At 46.8% G+C, this 23213-nt stretch overlaps 1 protein-coding gene across 1 annotated transcript in view; it reads left to right on the forward strand.

Annotated features, from left to right (window-relative positions):
- The window catches only part of SNF8 (SNF8 subunit of ESCRT-II), a 460264-nt gene that overhangs the window by 268380 nt on the left and 168671 nt on the right, over positions 1-23213 (forward strand). Inside the window, exon 8 of the mRNA XM_069634581.1 lies at positions 19768-19842. Coding sequence (XP_069490682.1) covers positions 19768-19842 — 75 coding nt within the window. The remainder of the gene's footprint in view (positions 1-19767; positions 19843-23213) is intronic.

Below are 23213 nucleotides of genomic sequence, written 5' to 3' on the forward strand. Positions count from 1 at the left end.
AATTTGGCAGATCGCAAGTACGGGCAACCCCGCCGTCGGTATCTCACCTCATCAGTACACCCACATGTATCCCGCCGTGTCCTCGATTCATTACCGTTCTGCAAGCACAAGGTTGAAAAGAGACACCAGCCCTCAGTTAGTCCGCGTATTTGACCGCTCCCATACTCCTCCCCTCTCCAGGTGTTTCCACTTTCCTAATTGCTCGTGACGGTCCATCTCCCCTCCCGTCTGTTTCTCCTTATTCCCCACTCCTCCCCTCGTTCCCCTGGTCCTCTCCCTTTGTGCCCATAATGTACAGTTTTCCTGTGGATAGGGTACGTGCAATGTTTTATGGGTTTGATGCTTTCTTGTCTTTGGCTTTCCTACAGCGGCTATCTGAAAGAACCAAGGCATGCTGGGATCTGTAGTCTGGTAATTCGTATTGACTTCCCTCGCCGGTCGAATGTTTGGACTGTGCTCCCCTCCCCATACACATTCTGCTCCATTTTATTTTTTAAATGTTTTTACTAGCATTTATGATTAACATGCACTTTTGCAATTCAGTTCGTCATCGATGTCAAGCGTGTGTACAATCACTGTTAATGCAACAGATAACTTGTATAACAATAAACAAACCGTTTTCATTAGTGTGATTATTCGTAAGGGTATTCAGTTTCTCACTGCAAGTGTCCTCTAATACAGGGAGCCATTATGCCTATTTGGGAGGTAGTGGGGGCGCCTTAGTAGGTGAATGTAGTGGGTGGCTTGTCCACCTTTTAGGCCCGGGCTTTCCTCTTGCGTTTTCTGATCGTTCACGGGGGTTTATCATCTGAGGGGTTCAACATGTCCCAGATCAGAGTTTTCCAGGCTTCATATGCGGGGCTGAGTTCAGCTCCTGTTCTAGACAATCCGTCCTCCCACACCTTAGTCTCTGCTGCAGTCCAATGTTCCATCTCACTGTGCCATTTAACATATTGCGGCCCCCCTGCCGTTTTACACGCCATTGCAATGGATCTTTTGGCAAGTATACATGCCCTGTCCATTAATTTAACCACCTGCCTGACCTTGCCTATTCTTGGATAGGTTCCTAATAGGCACTCTTTTGGTGTCCATTCACAGCGTTTCATCCCGCTTTTCTACAAGCCTGTTATAGCTCAGCCCAAAAGCGCTGTACCTTCAGGCACACCCAAAACATGTGCATCATCCCCGCTCCCTCTGACCTGCACCAAGGACATAGTGAGCGCGAGCTTTTGTTAAAAGTTGCTATTCTGCTTGGGCTCCTGTAGGTCCTATATAGCACGTTTAGTTTGATCAACCTGAATCGGGCATTTCTGGACACCTCTGGGGTATGTTAGAACCCGTCCCATTCCCTTTCCGATAGGGTTGGGTCTGTCTGGCAGCTGATTGTAAATTCTGGACACTGGCTTCTAACCATCTCCCAGGTCATAAAGGAGAGCTAAGAGCAAGTCAGCCTCTGATTCTTCAGGCCATTCTTTCCATCTTTTCTTCGCTATTCCCCTAACCCTCTGGTACCATAGGAACTGGCCGATAGGCAACCCTTCTCTCTCACCCATGGATTCGAATTCCCTGAAAACTCCCTCCTCGTGCATGCCCCCCCCATGTATATATGCCATACCTTTCCCATTGCCTTGCAGCCACCAGGTCTGCCTTAGTGGTGCAGACATCTACTGCCATCGGTGTCTCGGAGTATGGGTGTTCTCGTACTTCAAGTTTCAGGGCCCTGCTTCAGACTTTCCTACCCAGTTCTGTGATCATTGGGACAGTCCCCAGGCATTCCAGTGGGATTCACAGTATTTCCTTTAGGAGCGAAGGCGCCACCTCTTGTTTTATCATCTTTGTTTCCATGTTTGCCTTTCTGCGAGCCATTTGTCCACAAAGCTGAGCTGCGCAGCCAGGTAATATCTCTCTAGGTCTGGCAACTGCAATCCGCCGGCCTTCTATGGCAGCATAAACGTAGACAGGGACAGTCTGTGTCTGGCGATGCCCCATAATAACTCCTTTAGCAGTTTTTCCAATAATAGAAAGAAGGAAGCTGGTATATAAAAATGAACATTATGAAAGTACTGGAATCTGGAAGGACTATCATCTTTGTGATAGCAACCCTGCCCATCACTGACAGTGGGAGTTTAGACCAAATTTTCATAACTTCCTCAACCCCTGCATCGGCATTGCAGTGTTACCCGCATGCATTAGTTCCGGAGTGTGCCAGACATTCACCCCAAGGTACCTGAACGTGTTTAATTGCCACCTGATCCTGACTTCCGGGAGGTCCTCCTCTGGTCTCCCAGCTAAGCCCGCAAGAGGAAATATGCAGGACTTCCTTTTGCAGAAGGAGATCCCGGACACCCTTGCAAAATTCTCTAGTATGTCTAGTATTACCGGTACATTTAGTTGTGGGTCCCTCAGGTAGAACACATCGTCTGCGTATAGTAATGCAATGTGATATGCCCCCCCCCCAGTCTGATTCCTGCGTCAAAGAATTGTTTCCTTAGGTACACTGCTATTGGCTCCAATCCTAATACATAAAGTATCCCATGTTGCTGATACCGTTCTTCCCGTTTTCACCTCACCCTGGCCACCGGTGTTTCGTAGAGTAGTTTAATCCACCCGATATATCGCTCGTCCATCCCAAATGCTCTCAAAACCGATATCGGCCATTCCCAATAAATGGAATCAAACGCTTTTATGGCGTCTAGTGATAAAATTGAATATTGTTCCTGCGGTCCGGTTGTCTGTGACATAATGTGCTGTAGCCTTCTCAAATTTAAAGACTTGCTTCGGCCTAGTATAAAACCAGTTTGGTTCCCATGTACTATTGACCCTATGACCTTCGATAGGCATTTCGCCAGTATTGTGGTCAGTATTTTGATGTCCTCGTTCAACATTGCCAGTGGTCTATACGAATCGCACTCTTTTACGGTTTTGTTCGGTTTAGTTATCGGGATCACTAATGTCTCCTTCATGCTCCCTGGTAGCACATTCTTGCTATATGCTTCTTTAAATACCTTGTGTAAGACGGAGGTTAGTTCCAAACTGTACTTTGTAGTATTCAGGGGGTAGCCCATCACTCCCCGGAGATTTGCCAGTGGATAGTGATTTGATTGTCTCACTTATGTCCTCTGCCATTAATTCTCCTACTAGCATTTCACGTTGTGCATTGTTCTGTGTGGGTATGCCTATTTCCTCAAGCGTGTCCTGTATATCAGCTGGAGGTATTAGTGTGTCGTGACTGTACAGTTGGGTGTAAAATTCCCTGAAGGTATCATTAATCAATGGTTGGGAGGTATGTACCTCATCCGTCTCATCTTTAATTACAGTGATCAGTCGTCTCGGGTACTCCCTCTTGAACAGCCATGAAAGCAGCCTACTAGGCTTGTCACCCTCCTGAGTGTGTTCTAGTAGTTTTAGTAATGTAATCAAACTTTGATAGTCTGATCCAGGCACTCTGACATCTGTCTTTAATTGCAGATAGCTCTAGCTCTAGCTCTGCTTCCTTGGTTCTTTGGGCACTAGCTTCCATCTGTTGTATCTTCTCCGTCTTCCATCTCCAGTTCCTTCCTCAGTGGTCTTCTAATGCCCCCAGCGCTAGCAATGACCTCCCCTCTCACCACCACCTTCAGTGCTTCCCAGACTGTGCTCCAGCTCCCCACACTGCCCACATTATTCTTAACGTACTCAACCAGCCTGCTCCGCAGACCTTCTTTAAAGGCGCAGTCTGTTAGTGCATCCGTTGGCATGCGCCACATTGGTATTGGTGGCCTAGGGCCCCCTTTTCTTCCAGTCTATAACTAGCTGTGAATGATCTGATATTGATCTACCTAGGTATTCTGCCGATTCTACTTGGGAGAGTTGAGATTTGTCTATCAGTAGGTAGTCGATTCTGGTATACAGCCTGTGGGGCGATAAGAAGTAGAAGAATTCCCTGTTCTCTGGGTGCAGTTCCCTCCACACGTCAGCCAGGTCTAGGTGCTCTATTACCCTGTCCAGGGCAGATTGTGTTGTTTTGCCCTCCGCTATTCGTGGGCTAGACCTGTCTAGGGCGTGGTCCCAAACAAAGTTAAAATTCCCCCCCCCCCCCAGATGAAGAAACAGTCACAGTAGCGGGCCAGTTTCCCGCTCAGCATTTTTAGGTACGCCTGGGTTCCATTGTTTGGGCGGTAAGTATTGACTATGCAAATCTCTAGTTCGATGTTACCCCTTAGTATCCGGTACCTCCCCACAGCATCAGCTTCATGTGACAATAGGCGGAATGGTACCTTTTTGTCAATCCATGTGTATACACCTTGCGCATATTTGGAGTATGGTGCCCCAAAGCCTTGTCCCCCCCCACCCCCAGTATCCCTTGACTTTGTTATTGGCTGTAAAATGAGACTCCTGCAATAGTGCAATTGAAACCCGTTTCCTCCTTTAGAAAGGATTTAATTCGGTTCCTGCGCATATAGGTGCCCATTCCTCCAACATTCCATGTCAGTATTCTTATGTCAGCCGCCATTGTTGTGTGATATGGCCTCTGTATGTAACCGCTCCTTTCTCGCTCCCCCCAGGCCTTTGTCTCCCCTTCATTTTTGGTATTCTTAGTCGTCATTTCCCAGGCAGACTTCGTGTCAATTATTATGAAAACTTTATAAACTTTCAAACAGATAAACCTTAGCCACATTGGCCTATAAACAGTAAAACCAAATTAACCAACTGCGCCCTTGCGCCACCTTTGCCCATCTGGGCTTTTGTGCACAGGTTGCGTGGTGTTGGCAACAGGCCGACACCTGTCCTTTCGCGGGGTGCATTCGTTGACTCAGGCCAGATGGGCCAGTAGTGCCCCCGCCCAGCTTAGTTTCCTGTCTGGTAGCAGAATGTTCCGTAGCTTCAATGACGGACATCTTCGCCTGTCAGCCAGTCTGCCATGGGTGCCAATCCCTCTCCTTTTCTTCCCATGTGCAGAGTCGAGCTAAGTAGTTTCTTCTCAATTGTGCTGTAGCCACATGGTGGCCGCCGCTGGGGTTTCCAGAAAAACAGGCCTTTTCTTGTATAGTACCTCGAGTCTGGATAGGTACATCAGCATGTATTTGAGATTTAGTTGACGTAGTCTGGCCATGATCGGGACAAATGAGTTCCTTGCCCTTTGCATGGCTGACGTATAATCTGGGGATATTCCAATTTTGGCATTGTCTTTTTATCTCTCCTCCTTCTTGCGAGTGCCGCAGTATGACTTCACGGTCCTGGAAATTAAGGATCCTAGCGATCATTAGGCGGGGGTGTGTTCCCGGCGGAGGTCTTTTCTGTAGTGTTCTATGGGCCCTCTCCACCACAAAGCCCAGCGATAGCCGGCCCACGCCGATTTCTTGTTGCAGTAGCGTCTCTACGAAGTTCGTAGGGTTTGGGTCCTTCCATTCCTTCCGGAATTCCCAGTAGGCGCACATTATTGCGTAAAGCACGCACTTCAGCGTCTACAGCTCTCGCCTCGAGGATGTGATTCTTTCTTTCCAGCTCTTGCACCCTGGAATGCAGGTCTTTCAGTATTTCCGTTGTCTCCGCTTGCCCTGTCTTGGTGACCTTCACTCGCTCCATCAGATTGCGCATATCCTGTCTCATTAATATGTCCTCTTAGGTGGCCTCCCCTATGTTGGTGTCTATAAAAGAATGTAGCGCTGCTATCGCGTCCAGCACCTGCTTGTTTTTGCCGTTCTCATTTGGGGCCTCTTGTGCTGGGTCCGATACACAGCCAGGTAGTGGCTGCTCTCGCGGTTTGGCTGCCGCAAAAGAGTCCATGGTCGAGGTCTTGTTTCTATCTTTTGCTGGGACATTTCCTTTCGGTCCATTTGGGGTGGTGGTTGCCTGTGTGCCACTAATATGCCTGCCAGGCACTGTGTTACTGTGCCACTACGCGTGTTCCAGCCGAGTTCAGAGTTACCTCCTGCAGGCACCACTCACTGTCACAGTCCTGTGTCGCGTGGCCCCGTCCTCATCCAAATGCTGCCTCCAGTCCAACAGTTTCAAGTTCACGCCCACCTCAGTTGTGTACCCCACTTCCCCGCCCAGTTGCCTGAAGGGGGGGAAGGGTTCACTCTCCAGCGCTGTTACTCTTGCGGCCTTTTATTGCTCGCAGCTGCAGGACCCGGGCACTAATGAAGGGTCCTTAATCCCACTCTCTGTCGCTGCTTATCTACCCTTAGGGTGGTGTTCTGCGCTCTGCAGCCGCTGCTTTTTGTTATCCGTTATTGTGGTGCAGGTCAATGTGCGGGTTGATTTGCAGCAATGGTGGGGCCCCGTGTAGTGTTTCGCACCTGTTGGCCTGGTGGTGCTTTACTCCAAGTGTGCTGTGCTGTATCCGTGTGCTCCCAGCGCTTACTTCTACTACATGACTGATGGGCCAAGGGTAGCTCAGCCTTCAGGCCCTGTTCGTGTTCCAGGATTCCTGGGCCTCAATGGTTTGCCTGCGTGTTCTGGGCTTCGCGTGTTGTACTGGGTCACCGCACCTGGTTAGCAGGGTTAGCCAGCGATTTCCAGCGTATGTTAAGTCTCCCCAAATAGCTTGTGCACTCTTCAGTTCAGTTTCCTGTGTCTCGAGCCTCGAGTCCGCCTGCAGTGTGGGAGGTGCGCCGTGGCCGTCAGCGCGGCCCTGGTTATATCAAGTACGCTACAGCGCTAATACACCACCTCCCCATAGGAGTCACTATTTGTTTAAGAGCTCATTCTCTGAAACCCAGCTCCGCTGCACCCGGCAATCTCTTCTGGGCGGTGATGGTACTCACGGTTCACTCTCCCCTCCCCAGGGGCTGCCGCTTCCTTGTTGCCATGTTAACCTGGCGCCAGTTCGTCCCAGTGTGCTCCGTTCACAGTGCTATCTGCGGGGCACAGCAATCCCCACGCAGTGTATGGGCCTCCAGCGTCGCTATGTACAAGTGGCACCCAGCTGGCCGGTCCCCAGCACGCTCCCGTTCCGACTCTATAGCCTCTTCCGCGTGATGCCAGCGTCTTTCTCTGCCATGCGGGCCTTCCTGCCGTGATCTGCACCAGCTCGGGCCGCCACCCAAGATGATGCACTAGACCATCCGGGGTCTCCTTTTGCTGCCAGGCGGCACTTTGCTTGGTCCTGCACCTGTTCACATCAGCGTCGCCAGCGTCCTTCTCCTCTGGCGGGCTGTTCGTGTCCGCCCCCTCCTCCCCCCAGCTACTAGTGGCTCAGATCCCTTCTGCCACTTCAGCGTCCCGAAGCCCCAATGCTTCCGTCCAGCTGGTCTGCGAGATCGGCTTTACAGTGCGCCCCACTGGATCCGTCAGGTGCACTCCAGCATTCAGGTGTGGCGGGCATCAGGCTCAGCTCCAGGGTCGCGGAGCACGCAGGTCTTGCAGTATGCGCCCTATTTCGTCGACACCAGCACTGGCTCCTGCCCCTCCTTCTCCCCAGGCCACAGCGCTGCCCGCCATTTTTGTTTTCTAGGGGCTCAGTTTTACACGCTTCATTTATCGGGATGATGGATCCTTTCGCTCGATGAAGGCAGGATCGCTTCCCCTTCACGGGGATGTCGTGCTTGATCGTATTGTCGTCCGCTAACACCAGATTACAGGATCTTGGGATCAGGACGGGAGCTCAACACCGGCACCTCTCTACTCCATAAGCTAGGGCCACGTCCCCCCCCCCCCCCCCCCCACATTCTGCTCCATGACCCAAAATGCTCGGCTGGCTCTGTTCTCCCCTGTCTGATACCGTCAACACAGTTGACATAGCCCGCATGGCTAGCTCGGCAGGTTCATTCCTGGTTGCACGCTTCTGAGTACTGCCTTCTGCTTCCAGCTCCACCTCATTCCCCAGCCCATCCTCACACCCTCCCATCTTCCTATTTGTGTTTACATTCGTTTGGCTTTGCCACTGCTTGTTTGCACAAGCACTCTGAAAGTCGGGAACAGTTTTATTTGATAGGTCCAAAAGTTAGATACAGTAGTATTCTATCTGCACGCCCGCAGGACCCCTCGCCTAACTTTTCCGACTTACAAAACAGCGTAGAACTTTGTGAACAAGGTCCCATACAATTTAGGGATGGATTTATAAAGTTAGGATTGTAAATCCTGTGGCTAGGTGGTGCTCTCGCTAGCCATTTTTATAAACATCAATTTACCTCGCATCAGTTGCCATTATACAAGATTCTCAGCTTTTGTTATCCACTAAGACTGCTGGTTCTGATATACCTCAGTCTTTCTAGCCCTGTCCGGCTAGATGTTCATACGTTTTATTTGCGATATGCTTGTTGAATAAAATGTGTTCTGACCACGTTCTCTGTCGAGCTATGCCCTTCAGCTTCTTGACACGAGTACCTGTTTTACCTACTTATGCGTGCAAGGGTGGGGTAGCCTGTGCTCATCCTTTTCTACCAGTGCTCCTAAACATATGTCCACCAGGCCAGAGTTTAGAAATCCATTCTAATAATTTGCCAACGTGTGCAATCTGCTGTTAAGGTGCCATTATCCAGAATTGTGCAGGCTATATTCAGGAGATCAGTTGTATGGATGATGTCCATTCAGTGCGTATTCCGTCATAAAATGGATGGGAAGTCATTGGCTGTGCCTTAATCAATGGACAAAGGGAATCTGGATTGTGGCATCCTCACATTGGTGTCCCAAAGCTATTGAGATGCACTCTAGATGTAACCCACTAGATGTAACCAAAGGTGTGACTAGTGCAAGATGGACATTCTGGGCATTATTTTAGACCTCGCTGTCCAGCACCACGGGGAGGGGGAGGGGGGGGCTGCTGCTGAAACGGCTTCAGCATGTAGCAGTCTTCTCGCAGAGCTGACGAGGGCCTACCTACTGCCATTGCTTATGGGTAGGCAGTACTCCACGTCATTCGTTCACCGATTGTGCATGCGAGTGATTATTCTTGTTGCGTTCTTAAGAGTTTGCAAATGTCATCTCGTCCGTGTTTAGGACGTTGCACCGGTTCCCTGTCAAGGACCGGATTACTTCTAAAGCAGTTATCATTCCACACCAAGCTTTACATGAAAACGTGTTTGGAGGGATTTTTCAGAATCCGCGCTGGTTTGTGGTTCTGAAAGGCCCACATAGTGTATAAGCAACGGGTTTTCACTTTTGGTCTTAAGGCGTCGACTTGCTCAGTAAACCCCTAATCTTGTAGGAACAATGAAAGCCTTAAAGATGGTCACATATTCGAGATCAGCATCAATGTTTATACATTTTTGATGCTTGTGAAGCTTCTGGGATTCGTGGCCTTTGCTTAGGCCACCATCTAGCGATTGGTTTGGTGTATTACGTATTGTTTTTTTAGATTTTGGAAAAGGGGCATCGACAGGAATGTTCCCGTCACACAATCCCTGCGTCCACAGGAACCCGTGATGCTTCTTGTCGACATCCTCCGATGTTTTTCTGCCATAGGTTGGCCACGTGCACGGAGTAGAGAATAGTTTCGTCGTTCTAACCCATTCCGTTGAATCGTTCAAACTAGACCATCGCCCGTCACTCAACATCAAACCAGCAACAGTTCCAGAACCTTTTGAAGCCGTTTCACGAACAGTCTAGAGTGGCGGTTAAACCATTTTTGTTTTCCTTCTACATTAGGCTATGCTCTTAATGCAAAGAAAGAATCCCCTTGTGTGGGTTACTAGCTGTGCAGGAAATCGGCATTGAGATTGGATAAGCGGGAGCTAAAAGCAGCTCCTGAGTATCCAGCTTTAACTAGTGACCAGGGTCTAGCAATGGGGAACCGGGAGCTAGAATTTAGTGTTTCGCAAATCGCCGCATAAGATCCAAACATATCACTTTATCCATTATTTATACCCTTTGTTTTAAATGCTGCATCGATGTATACTAATGCTGATTTATAGGCTGTCCTAGCTGCACAGAGTTCAATGCACACCAGCCTGGATGTTTGGCATCAGTTAGCCTGGGGAGCCAAAGGTAGCTCCTGGTAGCTGTTGCTATGAAGCTCACTAGGCTCTTCAAGGTCATAAACGGGAGCTAAATAGCTCCCAGCTGTCATCAATTTCGAACCCTGCCTGTGTATGTACGTTATTATTTTTGCCTACTGAGTAGTAGTATTGACTTTAATGCATGAGTTTTAGTGAGTGTATGGTTGGCTGTGTGTACACACCTACTGTCTTAAAAGATCAAACCTTCTTCACAACACTGAGTGAGGTTGTTTGATCCTTTGTCCTATTTCCCTTACTTGGGACCATCAAATGCCCCGACGTGTGATTCTGGGTTTCCATGAAACTAGGAACCTTTTAGACCAGGGTTTAGTTTCCTCCAGGCAATAATGGCTTCAGCTCTGTGTTAGGATGACAATCCTAAAGTGTGACTTGATGTAGTAATTTTCAATACACCCTCCCCCGCCCACCTTCTGCATCGACTCCAGTGAGGCCCCATCCAGGGACTCAATAGCGATGTAACTCCAACTCTGTGCATGTGTCCCTGTGAGTGGCAAAGAGTCCAGAATAGGGTGCCTGGAGTGGATGGCCTTCATTGGCTGTCTACCTCACTGGCTAGTGTCGGCAGTTTGTAATAGTTTAGAAGGCTGCACGCTGGTCCAGCTATTTTGCGATCAGCAAGCAAAGGCTTATTGACTGCAGGTCCCCATTAAAATGGTGTCCAGATGGATTTCCAAAGTCAACACTGGGGGTGGATTTTGGTAGGCTAACCTATTATGGTGAATAGGAAAGACTGAAGTGTAGCCAAACACAGTCAAGGTAGGTAGCAGAGCGGAAAGGATTAGACTCGGGAAGGATGCAAGAGTGGTCTAGGGCTACAATGAGTCCACACAGAGCAACACAATGATTCCAGATAGACCAGCAAGTTCAAAAATATGGAATGATTTATTAGGCCTTTCAACTGGACACTAAGCAATAAAACCTCCAAGGAAATATTGCCACACTACATATAGGATACATATATACATTCTCTTGTGAGATGATAGAAAAGATATTATTCAAAATCCGTGCAATACGTGTAAGCAGTAAGATGCAGTAATCACAGTAGAAACACCTTGGAGCAACACTAAAACGGTCCCCTATTAAGTGTATTCCTGTGATGGTTTGGGATCTAGTGCTCTGAAGTCATTGGTTCCAAAAGATGTACTTTTCTGGGAGGTTTATTATGTGATTGGACGATGCCATTGATGGCCCCTCTGAGTTCCAAAAAGTGAAGGAAAGTTCAGTTAAGTAGTTCTCTCAATTCCACTACACTAGGGTAGGCCCAGGAGAGGGTCCTTAACTAAATCGCCACAAATCACGAAAGTGAGAGATGGGGACAGGACTTTACGCTTATGGAGGATAGTGGGGCAAGAAATTGATGTTGACTCCACCCCTCCCAACTCCAATTTCTCTGGAGACCCCTGCTGAGATTCCGGATTTGTAGGGACACTGTCTTCTGTGCTTCGGCTCAGAGGAAGGCTGAGGAGTCGTGGGAGCAGAGGTCAATTTCAGGTGCTGCATTTAATCTTGGTCAGTCGCAGTGCTTGAATCTCTGTTCCGGGCCCCTTTGACCTGAACAGCCTTGGAATGAAAAAACGAAGAAGACTCTTGCAGAGCGGGTGACCTCGGGACATCTCCAGGTAGCAAAGCAGATTGGTTGTAGTGGGATTCACCACAATCAGGAGGCGACAGACTATCTTCAGTGGAAGAACAAAGAAGCAGGCCCTGCACGGGACTAGAAGGCTGAAAATGCAGGGGCAGGCCTCTTACAGCACTTGCTGAAGATCCTCCAAGTTCCAAGGATGTACTCAGAATGTCGACAGCTGCAGTGAGGTAACGCAGGAGAAAGCTGGTCATTCTGCTGGTTGGTCCAGGGCAAAAACAGCAGAAATCTGTGGGGAAAAATACTTTAGCAGGTCAGTACAACTGCTTCCATGTACCTGAACGAAGAGAGGAAGCAGTGACCAGGCAGAGCATTAAATATCACTGCAAAAAGGGACTTGCCAAAGGCCAGCCCACCAAACACTACAGGAGGCTTGGGATAAAGGGTTCGATAACTAACCATAATGGTTGTTCTGTAGGACTGCCCCTCAACCTAGACCCCGCCTACCCACCCCTCACAGGAAGGGTGAGGCCAAGGACCTTCACTGGCCTTAACTAGTTGAAACAGAATTTGAGGCATATTAAGAGCCTGCATGGCCAGAATGGGCATTTTGAACCTACTTCATGGTTGCCCTGAACAATGGAAGCCCTAAAATATAAATGCCAAACACAGGATTTACAAAATCACATTGGTGGCCACTACCAAAAAGGTACATTGGACTACCAATGCGGTGAAATGGCTTGCACCACTGGTAAAGCCAAAACTGAAGTGCACCTGCCACCAACCTACTCCCCAAAAAATCAATTGAGGGTGATATAATCACCATAAGACAAAATGGCTTGCCTGAGCAGCACCCCTGTGACTGGGCATCCTGGGGGCAAGTGAATGTGATAAACCTTAAGTAAGGCAAAACAGTTTGCAGTGGCAGGGGTACCAAAATAGGCCAGTGTCCCCGATTTGGGGGCAGTGCAAAAGTTGAGAGCCTCTAGAATCCCCAAAAATAGGAATTCTGTCGCTAAAAATGTAACCTTTATATCGATTAATCAAATGGTGACCGAAATCGTACTGCAGTTACAGGTAAGTAAAAACTGTAAAACATATGGGTAACTGGATTTAAACGTTCTAGGTAGTCCTGTAAAAGTCCTGTCCGGGGTGGAGATGAAAGTTTGAAGTAAAGCTTTTCTTTCCTTTACCGAAATGGAGGGAAAATTGGTAACCAAAGGAAGCAAGGAAAGTACATTTTTTGCCGGATGTGGTAGCCCCCTGTACATGTTTGCTGGCTTTTGGATTGTAGTTTGCCTCTCTACCAGGCTTAATCCAAAGCCTCCGGGACCACCCCTTTGTCCAGCTTTGGATTAACATTCACACCACAGAGTGACTGTTCTTTTGTGCTCTGCCATAAGAGTTATGACACCGGAAGGTATCTGCCAGATGAGTAAAATCATGTGGAGCAATTACAGAGGAGCGCTGGGTCATCTGAAGCAAAGTGGCTCCACTTATGGGACTGGCAATGAAGGCGCCACAAGGAGATTGGGGAGGACTGGGTCCTTTGGGCATGTGAGGTGATCCAGCTGTCCTCACCAGATTAAAGTGAAGAAGGTCCACAGTTCCCTCTTGGTCTCTGGAGAGGCAGAGCTTCACTGTCTGATCTTGCAGAACTTAATTGCCTCGAGCAGTAGGCCTTCTAGGTGTATAGGATCGAATTCCAGCAGCAGGTCAAGGTCCGTGAGTAAAGAGTCTTTTTCTTTCTTCTTTTTTTAATAATGGCCACCCAGTTCTGTGCTCAAATCTCACACCAAACTACCTTCAAATATTGGACAGCCTCTGGCCCCCAACACAAGAATTCCCAATCACTCAAAAGGGTTTCAAACAAAGCAGGCCAAATGCGCACTTTTCCTAGATTAGCGCATGCCATTTAGAAAAGGTTGGGGCTGCTACAGCCTCTAGCTCAGGGAGGTAGGAATCCTGTGACCATATTGTTGGGTTAGATTTTCATATTTATGCTAAATCTCCTTTTTTCCCCACTCATCCTTTATTTTACTCTTTCATTGGAAGTCATTTTTGTGACCCTCAATACTTTATTTTTGGAATCCTACTTTCCTATAACTTTTTGGGAGTCTTAGTTTTATTATTGCCACACACAGCACTCTCTGTGCAGTGTTGCTGGTGAGTCTGGTGGGAGTCCCTTTTTATTTTCTCTTGGGTTCATTGTGTGAACTATTGTTCCCAAGGGTAGAAGGATATTTTTTTATCCTTTCTACAATTCCCATTCTGAGATCAGCGCACCCCACCTGATGTGGGGTGCTGAGGGGTTACATGGTATCCCCTTTCTCACTGCTCCTGTAACGTTTCTGTTAGTGACAAGCATACCTGTATGGCTGGTGGAAGTGGACATTTTCTACCCACTTTCCTGTATTTTTACTGAGGCTGTCAACCCAGCCACGGTAATGCACAGAAAGGTCACCATTCATCTAGAATGATGGCTGTTTCTTTTTTGTGTGCCATGAAACGTGTGCTTGTCTTTTCTTGGTCGTCCTCCTTCTGTCCTGGGAGGGGGAAGTCCAGGTTTGATTTTTGTCTTCGGCAGGAACCTTTTGTGTAAACGGTGGCAAATTGATAAGACGGCAACCATACTTATTCTGGTTCCTTGAAAAGGGTGCCAAATCCACAGAGCTTCAAGAAGCGCAGAGGAATCCTCTGTTGGGATCCTTTCCTGCTGCAATTTCCCATCCCAGTGCCCTTTCTTTCGTCAAGGCGACCAAGATTTTTTTTTTTTTTTTGTATGTGGTTTACATATGAAACCTTTACATTCACATTTAATGGATTAATAATAAAAAAAAGATAACCAGAGAAAAAACAATTCATATAAAAATGTTCAGTGCAGTACAACTTGATTATACTAAATATTCAGTAAACATTGGATTAAAATGGTTTCACATAGTTCTATATACATTTTCATCTAAGATATTCGTATCAAAAAGAAAAAAAAGGACAATATACTGCATGCCCACATGAAGACCCTCTAAAGGAGGGGGAGAACCATCATAGTATCCATCCAGAACAGGCAAAACCTCTCTCAAGCCAAGTCAGTGCCCAGTTCCAGGATTTGATGAAGCTGGCCACAGTTAGCCCTTCCGACAGATTGGAGACTGATGCACATCTTGATCATATGTAGTCATCATCTCCCCGCGATACTGTATTTCCTCAAGTATAAGTCCTGTTTTTTGTTAGTTTGAGGCACTCTAAAAGAAGATGACGTGCTGTTTCTAAGACCCCTATCTTCTTACCGAATCTACAATGGATATTAGATTCATCGATCAGATTCCTTCTCTGCAGAACCTCTTTAGTTAATAGAGAATTCCACCTGAGTTTCAGTAAAAGTGTGCAATAACACCGATTCGGGAATTGTAACATAATAAATGATGAAGTTCCTATTTTTCTATGTTCATATTTGATGCTGCTGAGAGAGGGATAGGAGTGTAAACGTTCAGTCGTATTAGTCCAATCTGTTGTGTAATAGTTTCTTAACTTTATCTGTATTGGTCTTAAGTGTTTCCCTGTCTGTAGAGAGATCAGTAAGCGTTTTGTCCCATAAGACCTTTAGCTTGTTAAAATAGTCATTCCCTTTACTACCATCCTGGGAAAGATAACTCTCCCTAAGTCCTCATATAGATAATCAGTTAAGGGGCAAAGAAGGGAATGAAACAAGGCCAGATACCGCCAGAGGGATTTAGCTCTAAGTGAGACCAAACCCAATTCAAACCTGATGGCTACCACAGGGACACTGTTGGATAATTTCAAAAGCTTTCTCCAAATTATTCCTTCTATAGTGTCCCAGTATGTATGGATGGATGTCCATATAATGGAGCTCCATACCATATAGCATTTTAGGCACAACCTTCCCCTCATAAAAATCCACGGCTGACTTTAAAGAAAATCTTCCATATTTTATATCTAACTTAATGGTCTGTGTAGTAAGTGCAATCGCCTTATGTTTGATCCACAATTTAAGTTTGCTTACTGATGGTTGGGCTAAAATTGGGAAGCCTAGATACAAACATTTTTGTGCTCTTGAAATAGATTTCCCCTCAATTTTCCAATCTAAGCGTTTGCTCTTTTTACCTTTTTGATATCACCAGAATACAGTTTTTACTTGGGTTAATCTTAGTTCTGAATATTGTTGGAATTTATTAATCAACCGTTGCAGCCCAATTCTGGTGTGATCAAACAGGAGGAAGTCGTCGGCATAAGCCAATCACGAGAATCTAGTTGCCCCCAGTTTAGCCCCCATCAGTCCAGCTTCAGTCAGAAATTCACCAACATCTGCCAAATAGAGGTTAAAAAGACAGGGTGCCAGAGAGCAACCCCGTCGGACCCCTATCCAAGTTCTAATTCTTCTGGATAGGTTACCCCCATATTGAGCCGGACATGGATCCCCGAGTTCTCGTACTTACCCATTATCAATTTCAAGAGGCCTTCTGGAATGCCCCACTTTTTTAATTTGACCCAGAGTCGGCCTCTAATGATAGTCCAGCGCTGTTGACAGGTCAATAGAGGCAACATACAGAGTTCCCACAAATTTACTCCATATTGAAGTCTGAAGAGCAGTGACAATCAGACCATTTAAGGTTGTAGAGTGCCCACCCTAAACCCAGTTTGGAATTTGTTAAGGATTTGGTTCTTTTGTTATCCAGTCATTAACATGGGTTAACAGCAGGGAGGAAAAAAGCTTACAGTCCGCATCGATCAGCGCGATCGATCTGTAGTTTTTGGCCATTCTATCCCCACTCTTAAATATGGAGACTGTGTGCAGTCTGCCAGCTAGGGGGAATGATACCACTATCCGCCACGTTACTGAATAGTGTGAGTATATGGGCCCACCTTTCTGGTAGTGCTTTAAAAGTGTTTTCGTCAATCCATTGGGCCCATGGGCCCTAGAGTTTTTAGCTTCCAGTATAAGTTTTAATACCTCTTCAAATTCAAAAGTCAGCTGCCAAGGCGTCTTATCAGTCATACCCCCTGTATCTAAGGCATGGCATCCCCTCTCCTTATATTTATAGAGGTCAGAGAAAAAGTTGACCCATTGAGCCTCCGAGACCCCAATCAATTGATTAGTAGCAGAGACAGGATTTTGCCCATTGATTAAGCCCCAAAAAGCACTGAGGTCTCTTTTTATTAAAACTGAGCATCATCTCTGCGTCTTCTTGTAACATACTATTTTTTTTTTTTTTTGGGAGATAAAATAGTTCTTATTTCTGTCTGATCGCCCTACTCGCTGCATTTTTATGTAATTGATCAACGTTTAAATTGCGGGTCTCTCTAAGCAAATTCCGAACCTTGGCCTTTTCCTTGGCCACTTCTTGATTATAAATATGTAGCTGGTTCCTTTTGATTATACCCTTTGTTAGGGAGTCATGGGCTCTGCCGTGAAGATCTTTAAAAAAACTATCATAGCCTGGTCCCGTAAAAACCGCTTGTTTCCATAGAGTTTCTGAATAATACTTCCCATCTATCAATTTTTCATTGAAGAGTTTAATATTTAGAGGGGACCATCGCATCCCTGTACAAGAATCCAGATACCGGGTCTTGTGCTGCTGCATCATGAAAGCGTCCGCCTGCAAGCTCTTCTTCCCTGCTGAGGTACTATGTTGTTTGAGGTAATACTTAGCTAAAGTCTTTGTGTCACTCCTGTGTGGCTAGGGCGGTGATTCATGTAGTTGTGCGTTCATCCATACCAGAAGTCCCTGAACACTTCTACCAACTCTTCAGTCTGTTACTTGTTAGCTGATAAATCCTCTGTAACTCTGACTTTCTTACAGTTTGTGCGTCATCTTGGCCAGCCTACTGTTAGCCACTGGACCACTAGTGTCCCCTTTATGTATCTGAGAACACTCATGCTCTAGGTTAGGGAAGGACTTCTAAAATATATATAAAGCTTCTGTAGGGAAAATATAACCAGTGTTACTTACGATGTGTTGGTGCTGTAACTGTATATGCCTGGAATAGAATAAGTTACACGTGTTACATAGTTACTTGCCTGTGAATTGCTAACTGCCGTTCTGAGAAGTATTACAACGTTATTTACATACCTTCTGAATTGTATGCCACTATTCTAGAATGTGACATTGTTATAATTAAGCAATATGACCCGAGCGGCGGGGGCATTACCAACTTAGGTAATGCCCCGGGGCCCATAGTTATAGGCCCGAGCAAGGCGAGGGTCATATTGCGATTAGTACCCCGGCCCGTATTATATGCGTGACCGGGGCACTAAAAGCATTTCTTTCTGTCCCGAAACGGCGCGGCGTTTCGGGACAAAAAAAAAGACCAAGAAAATGGCTGCCGGAAAAGGGAAAACGGGAGTCCGTTTTCTCTTTCCATGGCAGCATTCGGAAGCGGACGCGCTTGCGTCCGCTCCCGGAAAAAAAAAAGAACCCGAAAAAAAAGAGAAGGTAAGTGGGGTTGGGAGGGAGGGAGGGAGGGAGGGGAAGTGGGGAGGAAAAAAGAAACGTACTTTCGTCCCTGCCAGGGGATGATGGAAGCCTCCAGCTGTGTGGAGGAGCGGAGTCTCCACACTGCTGGAGGCTGCCATCGTCCCCCACCAGGGACGCAGGAGCAAGAAGGTAAGTGGGGTGGGGTAGGGAGGAGAGAGGGAAGGAAAAAAAAGCTTACCCGAGTCCCCAGCGGGCAGCAGAGGCAGCCTCTCAGCCGCGTGGAGGCTCGGAGCGCGGATGGCCCGCTTCGAGCCTCCTCATTGGCTGAGGGGCTGCCATGCCCCCCCGCCGAGGACAAGGCAGCTGGAGTCCCAGCCGAGAATCGAAGGATTCTCGGCCGGGTAGGGACCCGGCGAGAGCTAATCAGAATGCGTGTTGCATTCTGCTTGACTCTCGCCGGGTATTAATGACTATTATTGCTTGAAACAGAATAAGTGTAACAGTTTACTACCAATAGGGTCTGCTTACCTTGAATTGCATACTGCCATTCTAAATGTGTTTTTATAGTTTGGTTTACTTACCATAAGTATTGTGGTGTTTTTATAGTGTGATTATGACTTATATTTATGACTTTTAATAGTACTTACATTTCTAAAGAATTCTTTTTTCCTGTGTATAATTAAAATAAACCATTACTACAATCTATCAGTTTATAAGTGTTTCTTTGAGCCATATGTATGCTACAAGTTCTTTGTACCTTCCTACAGCCCGCTCTCCCTTCTCGGATAATCCTGGTTGCTCTGTCATTGCTACCAACATATTAGCTGGTACAGGTCTGTACTAAGAGTTGGAGCATCTGTATTGCCCAATGTATGGTTTTCTGAAGTCCTTTTGGGTGGACTTTAGAAAAACAGTCCTAACGCATATACTCTTCACTTCCTCAAATGGTCACTAAAGCTTCACTTCCTCGGTTAACAAGGATTATCTTCTACCTACTCTTACATTACTCCCCTGACCAAACTGAAACTAAACTCTGTATGCTGGAGAAACTGTATAAAACCAGTCTGCCGCACTGGATCACTATCCGTAATGTCTGTTCTGTGCCTGGTATATAACATTTATTCCTCATCACCCACCAGTGATTTGGTCACTATTCCCCTCACCTCTTACTAATGTAGGGCATTGGAGTCAGGATTGCCCTGTTGATGTATTGCTTTGCAATAGTTTCTGGATGAAGTGTCTAATAATCTGCAATAAATATAAATGAAAAATATATGGTCATATTCTCCTACACACTTGGACAAGGAACCTGTGTGACTCCTCTGGACTTTGACGAGACCAAAAACAATCTCTATTTTCTACTTGGAAGAGTGGGTCAAAAAGGATCCCAGCAAGACTAAATCACATCCACATAATGCCACTTTGCACAAAGGAAAGCTGCCCCCAGCCTTAGCCGCATAAGTAACATGGGAGATAAATTCACTATGGGACACTTTTTGGGGTCACCCTGCCTTGGGAGTCTTAAGGCAGGTCACAAAGGTGCAGAGCACCCCCCTCAAATAGGTTTTGCATTAAAGTGTGTCTGGTAGTAAAAAAGGAAGTCAAATACAGTGGAAGCCAGCAAAAAGAACAGCTGGGCACCACACCCGGTAACGAGGACTTTCCACCTAACTGTTAATCTCTGCTTGGTTGTACAGACGTCAGATGTGCACCAATTTCTGATGAGTGCTTGTTGATTTTTCTGACACGCGTCCTTTTGATCAATGGTGAATGCTTAGCTTAGTTTAACTTTTTCTTTCTTTTTTTTTAGAAAAAGGGGTTTGTTACTGTGAATGAAATTAAATCCAGTTTAAAGTGGGAGACGGAACGGGCCAATCATGTTCTGGTATGTAATGCAAGGCATGTTTATTTTTGTGCATGTAAAATGTCTGTTTGAAATTATGGAATGTACTAGGATCTCAGGGTGCAGAGAACACAGCCACTTTCACAAAGGCTTGACCGAAAACATGAGCTGGTAGTGCAATTCACACCTTTTTATTCTCGTGCACCAAAGAGGGTCTCCTAGAGGGGCTCTCATTTCAACTAAAACACAAGAGAGAACCATTTTAAAGGTGATAATTCAACGCTTTGCCAGACCTCCTGTTCTAGGTGTATTGTACAACCTGCTGAGGTTCGGGTATTCCCAATGATTTTCTCCTCCTCTGTATGTGGTATTGATAATTTCCTGCCTGGCAGCGGGAGCGGTTTTAAAACCCCTATCCGTCATTTTTAAGCCACATGGAAGTGTCATGGCGATTGTGCATCTCCAGGCAGTTGGGTGGCTTTTCTTCCTGTAGTGTTGCACCATCAGTTGGCTTGAGGGAAAATGGTAGGTTTCTGCTCCATTCTTTTATTTCCAATAGGAGTCCATGGGGAGAGTGTGTGGAGCTACTGGCACCTGCATCAGTCTGTGCCTGTCCCACTTAGAGTTCCATGCAAATTTTGTGTTCTGTTTGCGAGACCTGCGCAGCATGAGAATTGGGATAGGGATAACACTGTTATCCTTTTTTGGCACTGGGACACTTGATGATTTGAGAGTAGTGGTGGGGTTCAGGGGGTGGGGGGTGGATTCTCCCCTTCTCCTGTATGCCAGCTCCACAGTGTATTGTCACTTAACTGGTGGGCACATCTAGTCCCCCATAGCTCCCCTTGTGTCCTCTATGCTGGTCCTTTAATGAGACACACTACTGCATAGAAGGTCAGGAATGACCTAAAGCTGGTGCTTGAGAGATTTTCCTTAAGTAATCTGGGATGTTGGGTATGTCTTCCTGGCTTGGGGGTACCAGGGATTCTCTCGCGCTCGCCAGGCTTTTTCTAAGTAGTAGTGTGATAGAGCAGCCTAGGCCAATCTCTCAGAAGCTGGAGTGGGTTGGTTAGCAGGCACAGTACATTTGTCTACCAAATTAGAGAATGCCCACCAGCTAATTTTATAGAAATATAATATTTATATAAGAAAAGGCAAAGGATAAATCACTACACTTTTTGGTAAGTAAACTTTATAAAGTAAGCGCACCACTGTAAAAGGCAAGTAAAAAAATTAATTCAGATGTTCAATAAATTGCATTTTCCCTTCTAGGAAAGGCTATCACGATTAAGTGCAACTTTTCTATCTAGGCCAGGGAGACAAGTAAGTAAAGTGGACTAGGGCATCCTTTTGCAAGCAAGGTTTGCCTTCTGCTAAAATGTCCAAAGTAGCCATTTCTGGAGTTCCAGTGATGAAGAGGAAACTCGCAAGAGGAGGATTTGGGTGAAGAAAGAACTTGCCAGAAGCACCAGAGAGTTGGAAGACCAATAACCTAGTTCTACAGCAAGCGGTTTTGTGGCTAAGAGAGGTGGTCAGTGTGCACATTGTTTGGCAGCCACCTTAGGTTTTAACAACAACCTTTGCAGGAGGGACCCAAAGATACTTTCAGGATGGATGGAAGGTGGGGGAGGTAGACTATTTGAGATTAAGTGCTTCTTGGGTCGAGTGCTTGAGCGAGAGGTGCTGAAAGACAGAGAAGCTGCAGTTGATGGCTGTCAGCACTGCAAGGTTACCTGGTTGTCCTAGGGTTCGCAGCTGCAGTATAGCACCAATGGGTGCCCATTTTGTCAAAATGGTCCCAGTCTTCTTTTATCACCATTTCTTTTTGGAAAGGTCCTTAAGATTTACTCTGCGCGCCAAGCCAGGTTTGGTCCCTTAGTTTGTTTTGTCTTTGGCGGATTCTCTGGTGAACCCCGCCTCTGGCTAAAGCGTGTCTGGCAGGGCAGGAAGCAAGGTAGGTTCCCAAAACTCCCTGTGCTTAGTCTCCTTGGTTACAGGAATGAACCCAAAGATGATTGGCCGGTGTGTGAGTGATAGCTGGGCTGCAAATGAATGGGAGAAACTTGTATAAAAGGTGAGGTCTTTTGCAAGGAAGGCAGAGTCGACCACTGGACGAAGGAACCGAAGAAGCTTGCTGTAACCTCCTGGACCGTTGGTTTGCTCGGTGAAGCCCTGTTGCATTACTGAAGTTCCGAATTTGTAATTGACTAGGGAAGCCCTGCAAGGATGACTTCTCACCTTGGGTTGGTGGGGCCAATCAGCCCCAAGACTAACTCGACTGGAACCCCTCTCTCTGCTGGATGTACTTCATTGCTGCTGCAGGAACCGAGTGCCAGGGGCAGGAACACCAGAATCCAGTGCATCGCCTTTAAGCCGGACCCGAGCTCCAGGAAGATCCTCCAGACACCCGCGAAGTAGGACTGACCAAGCCTGAGCCGCCTCAACAGAGTGCTGGACCCCAGAAGAAAGGGGAGTCCACAAGGTGTCCCAAGAACTGCAGTTGTGCTATTTGCAAGTAGCTGAAACCGCGAAGTGCTGCTGATCTGAATGGTGCCATTGCTGCCGCCGACCTTCAAACCGTAGTGCAGGAGTCCCCAGATGTTCTCCCTCTTGTCCCACAACTGAGGCCCAGGAAAAACAGGATCTGCAGGACTAAAACAGGAACAGAAGCCAGCTGGAACCTTTTCTTCAGACTCCAGGTACTGTGAACTAAGGGGTACTTACCTCTTGTTGTGTGGAGCTTGCTCACTGGAGACTTGCATTGGCTGCCCTTTGCAGAGCTGCTTGCAGCTTTGCCCTTCACAAGCTTCCCAGCTTGTGGCCCAACAGGGGTTTTCTTTTTTTACAACAAAACTCTCCTTAACATTGTGCAAGACGTTTGTGCTAATCTTCACGAAGTGCCTGAGCTCCCCTAGACTTTGCTCAATTGACATCGGCTGTTCTGGCTCCCTGAGGACACTTCTTACCCTCTGACTTTGTGTTTAACTGTCCCTCCAAGAAGTCATACATACCTTACTTGTATAGCTGGGAAAGGGTTAACCTACATTGCATTGGGGATTCTAAAGCCGGCCAACCTGCCCCCTGCTCGGAACCCTGATCGTATTCTATGAAGACTTTGCCCATAAGGTTCTGTACTAGCTCTGCACCAGCCTCTTACTACTGGAGTAGTCACCTCTCCTCCCACTGCCTTAAGGTAGCCGGCCCTCTACAGGTCACCGCAGTATTGTAGTTCTAGGTACGAGACTGTACCTAGTTGTGGCCCCACTGCATTACATCTTTATCCTAATGTACCTACCATGTGTCGCATAACTGCTTCTCAGTTGATGCATCACTCTGAACTTAGATGCTACCCTGCTGCACCATATGCTGGCCTACGGTCGCTAAAGGACCACATTTGATCTATGCGGTGCCTT

The sequence above is a fragment of the Ambystoma mexicanum genome, chromosome 13, assembly GCF_040938575.1.
Source record: "Ambystoma mexicanum isolate Mex_15411 chromosome 13, UKY_AmexF1_1, whole genome shotgun sequence".
Classification (NCBI taxonomy): Eukaryota; Metazoa; Chordata; class Amphibia; order Caudata; family Ambystomatidae; genus Ambystoma; species Ambystoma mexicanum.